Source organism: Canis lupus, chromosome 16 (genome assembly GCF_048164855.1).
Source record: "Canis lupus baileyi chromosome 16, mCanLup2.hap1, whole genome shotgun sequence".
NCBI classification, from domain to species: domain Eukaryota; kingdom Metazoa; phylum Chordata; class Mammalia; order Carnivora; family Canidae; genus Canis; species Canis lupus.
Genome location: NC_132853.1, coordinates 11241901 through 11249306, shown reverse-complemented (window position 1 = coordinate 11249306; position 7406 = coordinate 11241901). Strand labels below are relative to the sequence as shown.

Here is a 7406-nt window from a genome sequence, read left to right as displayed (position 1 = left end):
CGCGCGCCGCGGCTCGTGCGCCCCGGGCCCCGGAAGCGCTCGTCTCTCCCCGACCCGCTGGAAACCCGGCCTCCGCCCCTGGTTCCGCAGGGCCCGGGGCGGGGCGGGGCCTCTCCGCCCTCCTGGGAGAAGGCCCACCGCCCCAGCGAGCGGCGTCCAGGCTCCACGACCGAGGGCAGGGCTCGGGGTGGCCGAGGACCTTACGGAGAGCCGGGACGGGGATGAGAAACGAGGGCGCCGGAAAGGAACTGGGGGGCCGCCGTCAGTGTAGCGCCGCGACTGGGCGGCCGAGCGCGGGGAGGGGAGGCGGACGGCCGCGAGAGGGCGCTGGCGGGCCGGACTGGCGGGCTGGGCTGGGCGGGGCCGGGGGCGGGGCCGGGCCGGGCCGGGGGCGGGGCCTACCTCAGGGGGTAAACTGAGACTCGGGGCTGCCGAGGCCGCTGAGCCGCCACCGAGAGCACCGAGGATGCCTTGTAACGACGCAGTGTATGACCTTGCGGCGCCGCGGTGACTTTCAATCCCCAGCCTGGCCCCGCGGGGCCCTGGTTCATCCCGCGGAGGAGCCTCGGCTTCGAGGGCCTCCAGCTGTGTGCGCGTGCGGGGGTGGGGGCTCTCGCGGAGGGGGACGCCCGAGGTCCCGGGGACCAGGGCGGCCCTGCAGGAAGGGGACGAGGTGCGGGGGGCAGGGCCGGGGCGGGCAGACGACCTGCGGGAGGCCGGGGGAAGAACAGTTTTCCGTGTGAATGTGCCCCATTCAGTAGTTGCAACGTTTGGGACATACTGACACGAATGTCGACGGTGTTCGGTGTTTATCCGAAATTTAAAAAAATTTTAAAGGTTGTATTTATTTAGTCATGAGAGACCCAGCGAGAGAGGCAGAGACACAGGCAGAGGGAGAGGCAGGCCCCATGCAGGGAGCCCGACGTGGGACTCGATCCCAGGACTCCAGGATCACGCCTAGGGCCAAAGGGAGAAGGAACGCTCGACCCCTGAGGCACCCAGGTGACCCCCAAAATTGAAATTTAATTGAGCGCACCGATTTCTATTTCTGAATGAGCAAGTGACACGTGCGTGCACACTTGGACAGGAAACCGGGACTCAGAGGGGAGACAGCAAGACCCTTGGGGTACCTGAGGAAGAGGAAGCCAGTGTGGCTAAGTCTCTGTGTGCCAAGGGGACAGGCCTAGCTATGCGGGCAGAGCGACAGCAGGGGCCAGTCTAATCTGATTACAGAGCTTCCCAGGCTGCCGGGAAGTGTTTGGACATCTTAAGGGCAAGGGGAAGCCATCGATTGCTTTAGAGCTGGGGGGTGATGCAGTCTGACTTGAGTTCTTTAGAGAACACTGGCACTGTGAGAAGTGGAATGGGGAGGGCGTGTGAGAGAGAGAAAAAACAAGCATGCATGCAGGGAGGCCAGGCAGGAGCCAATGACCCATGCCCAGGGCCCCGGTGATGAGCTTGGATTAGGGCAATGTGTCCATCTGGGTCTCCAAGGAGCAGTCAAAGAGATGGTCAGGAACGCATGGCATAAATTGGGATGGTGTACCTGGGAAAGGTGAAGGAAGAAGTGCAGGATGGGCAGGGAGAGCCTCAGGCAATCATGAAGATCCGGCCTGAGAAAGGAAAGCAGACTGGCCCAGGATGGAATCCTGCAGCCCCCGCCCCCAGCTAACAGAGGACAAGGAGGCAGGAAACCTGCACAATCCCCCTGCCAGCTGCCAGCTGGGTTTTGGGTGAGGGGGTGTCCTGGAGGTGTAAGGGAGCATGAAGAGTGTGACCAGGAACCTTCCAGAAAGTGAAATGGGCTGCCAGGCGATCTGTGATGCTGAGGGGAGCGTGGTGCCACCTCACCTGGTTCTGTGACTGTCTTTCAGGGGAGCAGACACAGAATAGTAGCTGAGAGGAAGGAAGTAAGACAGAGGAGTGTTTGTAGGACGTGAGTATAGAGGGGGACCCAGAATCTGCACTGGGTGAGAAGGGTGAAATGAAACACAGTACTTACGTCAAGGGGTTTTTAAATGGAGCCGGGAGGGGATCCCTGGGTGGCTCAGCGGTTTAGCGCCTGCCTTCAGCCCAGAGCATGATCCTGGAGTCCTGGGATCAAGTCCCACATCAGGCTCCCTGCATGGAGCCTGCAACTCTGCCTCTCTCATGAATAAATAAAGTCTTTTTAAAAAATAAATAAATGGAACTGGGAGTCCATGAAGGAGATGGGCCACATGCACATCTTCCCCATTCTCACCAGTGGAACTGTGAACTTTTGGACTGGGCCAAAGTGCAAATGCTGCAGGGACCTACAGGGACCTATCCTGACCACTTACAACCATCCTACGGTGGGTGGAAGACTGCTCACTGAGGGCCTTAGTCGAGATTTATAACATAAAGGTTTCCCATCTGTTGCCAACACCAATACAAAATCCTCTGTAAGCAGTGTACACAGCCGGCCTATTTTTGCTGTGAAAGCTCCCGAGTTTTGCTCCCTAGTGGGGCACTGTTTGGATTGTGATTCAAATCTCTGTGCTCTGAACTGCAATTGTTGGATCCCAGATAAAGGTGCTTGTGTAATTGTTGCCTCCCGACAACAATTTTAGATCGACAAAGGGAACAAGTAGTGGAATGCAGGACGGATCAGGGGTGTCAGTGGAAGAGCAGTTTGTCAGAGGCTGGAATGTACAGCCTCTCAGTCAGGGAACGGTAACCCAGCCCCAGTTACAGAATCACACCTGAACTCACTTCTGCAAGATCCCTGGTCCAGCGCCGTCACCTCCTGGCCATGCTGCCTGGCCCAGCCCCGTCGTTGGGGTAGAGGGTGGGGGTAGGATCTGGTGCTCTGGACCAAGGAGTACAAGAGCTTGCAGGCTGCCCACTCTTTGGCCCCTGCCCTGGGAGGAAGCTCCCAAGAGTAAACACAGCCTCCTCTCCCCGCCCACTGCCCCGTGGGGTCTACCACACTCCACCCCAGCCAGATTTCCAGTCAAAAGGCTCTCTCCCTCTGCTCCAGGCTGGCTTTCCTGAGGATGAGGGAGCCTCGCCCCTGGGGGAGATGTGTGGGGGCAATTCTCACATCTGTCTTCTTTCTCCTGGGCTGCTGGGGACTCTCCGATTTCCAGCAGGTGGGTGAGTCTGCAGGAGCCCTGGGGCTCTTCTGGGTGCTGAAGGAGGGTGACTGGGGAGGGAGGGGGCTGCCTAAGCAGCCTTTGGGCAGAGTGGGGGTGTTCTTCCAGCTTTGGGGTGTGCACTGGGGGGGGAAGATCTGAGCTTGGGGTTCCGGGGATGAAGTGTGCTTGCTGCTGAAGGAATGGGCTTCTCAATGTGTCCCCGCAACCGCCATGTCAATTCCTTGCTTCTCTCGTCTGCTTGCCTTGCCTCTCTCACTCCCTCTTCCTCTCCCTCTCCCTCTTCTCTTGTCCTTTTGGTCTTGCAGCAATTTCTTCAGGCTTTGGACCCGGAGGAAGTGACTTCTTATTTTGGCCCTGAAGCTACCCTAAAAGGTACGTGTCCTAGAGTCTTCTTAGCAGGGGGTGCTCCCCAGAGCCTGCGGGGCATGTCCTCCTGGAGTCTGGGCTCTGCTGGGAGGAGGTCCAAGGGGCTGCCATCATTCCTGCTAATTAGCTCCCGGCTTCTGCCAAGGCCATAGAATCTGGTCCTGGTATTCTGACCCCAAGCTTCTGCTCAATATCTCAAGGAAATGGTCACTAATTAGCTGGTCCCTTTTACCCTGGGGCCTCCCGCAGGCTGGCGGAGCTGCAGGAGCTCTGGAGGTTTCTGGTCATGGATGGAAATATTTATCCCTTCTGTGAGAAACAAGATAGGCGCTGGCTCAGGCTCCAGCCAGAGCCTCTCTGTCGTTCTCGGCCCTGTCTGTGGGCTACTGTGGGGTGCCCGCCCCCTTCTCCAAGTTGGGCCACTGATCTAAAGGCTGCGGGGAACCAGAGGTGGGGGTGGGGCTCGTGATTAGGGTGGAGAGAAATAAGGGGTGTCCCGCTTGTGACTGAATTCTCTGTGGCCTGGCCAAAGGCAAACAGAGCCCCGCTTGCGGCTGCCTAGGTGTGGAGGGTGGGGACTGGACACTGTTATCAGGACCCCAGGTCCCTGCAGCTGTGCCCTTCCTGGGGCCTGGTGTCCCTAAGGCCTCCGGGGGGCTACTTAGGAGTGAGGCACATGGTGGAGAAGGATGGTGAGGCTGGCCTCCGGTGCTGGCTGTTCATAGAGGCCACAGAGGCTGTGCTCGTACCTGCTTTGCCTGTTAGGGTTCATGCCACCATTGGTGAAAGCCTGTCATGGGGTGAGGCTAGGGCACTGAATGCTGGTCTTCCCCCAGGGGTGAGGCCCAGATTGGAGAGGCAACTTGCAGTCCACCACCCTGCAAGCTGGGAGGAGTTGGATTTGAACTCAGGCTGCCCCCTCTCTCCCTGGGCTTCCAGGCCAGCCCTCATGCCCACTCACCAAAGGGGAATGAACTGGGGCCTCCTGTCCCAGGCAGGAAGACCCAGAGGGCTCAGCAGGGCTGGGCCAGGCAGCTTCCTCTCTCCTGCAGCACCCCCATTTGACGTGGCCCCGCTCAGCTGCATCTGTGAAGATGGAACCGGGGTACCTCCCTGCCGGGCCCTGAGCTGCTCCCTGCACATCTGGGGACAGCTCTTCACCATCTCCTTCCCGCCTGAATGGAGCCTCTTTACCACCTCCTTCACCAGTGAGCTCGTCCTGAACGCCTCCCTCCAGCTCCTCAGGCGGCTGCCCCATCTCTGCTTCTTGGGGGGCCGCCCCCTGCTGCCCCTGGGGGCCGCGGCCAGGGTCACTTACTGCTCAGGCCACTTGGTGAGCACCAGGGCAAGACCACACTGAGGTTGGGCTTGGTGGTTACCCCGTGGTGTGAACCGGCCCTCCATCCGAAGGTGTGAGAGGACAACAACATCAGGTCTTTGCCACATGCCAGGCCCTGCAAAGGCATGTTCCGTCGAGGCTCAGGAGAGCTGTCTGGGTTCCCCAAGACCACCGGGCTGGCAGGGGGGGCAGAGCCAGGTGCGAATACAGGGGACTACGGGATGGGAAGAACCAGGCCCTGGCAGTCATCCACATGGCCATGGACCAGTCACTCCATTGGATCTCAGGGCCTCCACTGAGAAATGACGAGCTATCCTGGGTTGTCGAGAGGACTGGTGTCAAGTGTCCATGTAAATTTGTCACCATGTATCAGTCAAGCTAGACCCATCCACGTCGTTCTGGGGAAAGCCCAATGCCCCTCCGTGGTTACTGCCTTGGGTGGCCCAGCATGGGCTGGGACACGTGCTACTCGGGATCAGGCTGCCGACTGCTGTGCTGTTCATTAGCACGGGCCTCGCTAGTCCTTGAGACCCCCTCTTGTGTCTGTACACGTGGAATCCCACCGGTGTCTTTACCAGGCCTACACCTTGGGGCCCAGAGGCCAGGACGTGAGGGAGGCCTGGAGAGTGGGCAGTGGGGGGCTGGTGGCAGGTGGAAGCAGTAGGCACAGCCCCAGCAAGGCATGGATCCCTAGCTGTCCCACAGGGATGGGCCTGGGGACGTCACACTTGGAGAGAGCTCAGGGCAGGTCTGTGGGCCCAGGGCTGTCACGTCCCTGGGAGGCTCTGTCCTGAAGTGGAGCACGTGGGCTCCATGCCAGGCTGCTCTCTCTTCTCTAGGAGGGTGACATCCTGGTGGGTGCAGACCTGTTCTACATCCAGCCAGTGAAGATGCAGCACCGGGAGCTGGTGCCACCCTGGGCTCTTGCCCAGCCCCACCTGATCCACAGGCCTTTCCCCAAGGCCCCCACGGCCCCCAAGGCCCTTAACACCATCCGAGGTACAGCTCCTGGGAGAGAGAGGGTGGTGCTGCCCTTGGGGACAGCCCTGGGAGATGGCCAGATCTCCCCAATGCCCAAGTGGCCACAATCCTGACTGAACCATCTCCTTCAGGATGCTGGGAGCGGGTAGGCCAGGGGAGCACATGGCCGGTCATCAGCCATGCCACCCACCGTCTACTTGGTGGCCAGGTAGACGTACGGACAGCTCTTCATAGTTTACAAAGCACATTCATGGACACGTGTGGTTGGCAGGAAACCGCTTATTGGCGTTAGTTACTAGTACAGATGGGACCATGGAGTGGCTGCTCAGGGCTGATACGGTGGTGCCAGGGCATGACCAGGATTGGAGCTGGTAGCTGCTGCCTCCCAGGCCCACTCGTCCAGTACCCAGGTGCAGGCAGGGTAGTGGCTTGGACTCTCCTTGTCATCTTGGAATGACCCTGTTCTGCTCTCCAGCGTGTGCCCAGAGAGATGTCAGAACCAGGGCCTGGGGCTTTGGGGAACCCAAAGGACAAAAAGGCCACCCAAGAGCTACCTCCTTGGGCCCTGCACTGCCACCTGGCCCTTCCAGATGCTCCGGAATACCTAGTCACTAATGGGATCTGGCCCTTGGGGCGGGGTGGAAACCAAGACCGGCAGCAGCTTGGACCAGCCACCACTGGTCATAAGACTCACAACAGACAATGACTTCTGGGAAAGTAAGCTTGGGACCCTCAATCCTCCTGAGGAGCCAGGAGGCCAGCTCCTGGAGGCACAGCATAGGCCCACTCACTGGGTGCTCCCCCGCCTGGGAGGCAGGTATTCCCTGCTCCCTACGTTCCCCATGAGAAAGCTGGGGATCGCGCCCCCTGACTCCCTAAACCCATGGTGGAAAATGGCAGGGACAGGACTCACATGGTGTCTCCAAGCCCAGAAAGATCTGGCCATGGGGCCAAAGCCACGGATTATCTGTTTTCTAGAAGCTTCGCTGTCAGCCCCGCTTCCTCCCTCACCAGGCCGTCCTCGGTCCCCTCGCCTCCGGAGATGGGTTGCTGGGAGTGTCTTACACCTGGAGCTGCTGGTGGCCGTGGGCCCCGACGTCTATCAGGCTCACCAGGAGGACACTGAGCGTTATGTGCTCACTAACCTCAACATGGTGAGTGTTCCTTGGGCAGGGGACTCCATGCATGGTGCTGACCATGAGGAGTGGAGTGCGGGAGCCTCTGCACATAGCACGCCACACCGGGGACTTGGGGCAGAATGGGAGTGGGCCAGCTTACGTGGTGGTTTGAACTCCTGTTGAACTCCAGTGTAAACCTAAGGCTGGGGTCATGCTTGGGGCCCAGGGCCTTGGGGTGCAAGGGGTGTGGTCTGCCCTTTGGTTCCTCCTCCCCTCCCTTACTTGGAGTGGAGGTGGGTGAGGTCCCGGGTCCCCTCTTGGCTCCCTAGTGCACCCCACAGCCTCTTGCTACCTGGGTCTCTTCTCTCTGGGGGACTCTCAAGTCTGGCCTCTGTCCTGAAGTCCATTTGCTCCCCAGGAACCTCAGCCAGCACTGCCCTGGCACCAGCAGGGGTGCCCCACACTGGCCTCTCCCAGTTCCCT

General features: G+C 59.9%; 1 protein-coding gene across 11 annotated transcripts in view; it reads left to right on the top strand.

Moving 5' to 3' along the window:
* Positions 1-394: 394 nt before the first annotated feature.
* The window catches only part of ADAMTS13 (ADAM metallopeptidase with thrombospondin type 1 motif 13), a 30528-nt gene continuing 23516 nt past the window's right edge, over positions 395-7406 (top strand). For 9 of the 11 annotated variants that reach the window (XR_012008465.1, XM_072778593.1, XM_072778592.1 and 6 more), the window contains exons 1-6: positions 395-486; positions 3002-3113; positions 3425-3491; positions 4538-4818; positions 5664-5823; positions 6784-6959. Coding sequence is in view for 10 of the 11 variants with exons in the window: in XM_072778593.1 (XP_072634694.1) it covers positions 467-486; positions 3002-3113; positions 3425-3491; positions 4538-4818; positions 5664-5823; positions 6784-6959 (816 nt within the window). In the remaining variant the exon portion in view is untranslated. Of the gene's footprint in view, positions 487-690; positions 1003-1874; positions 1937-3001; positions 3114-3424; positions 3492-4537; positions 4819-5663; positions 5824-6783; positions 6960-7406 lie in introns of those variants that run through there. The other 2 variants (XM_072778590.1, XM_072778591.1) reach the window with 2 other exon arrangements.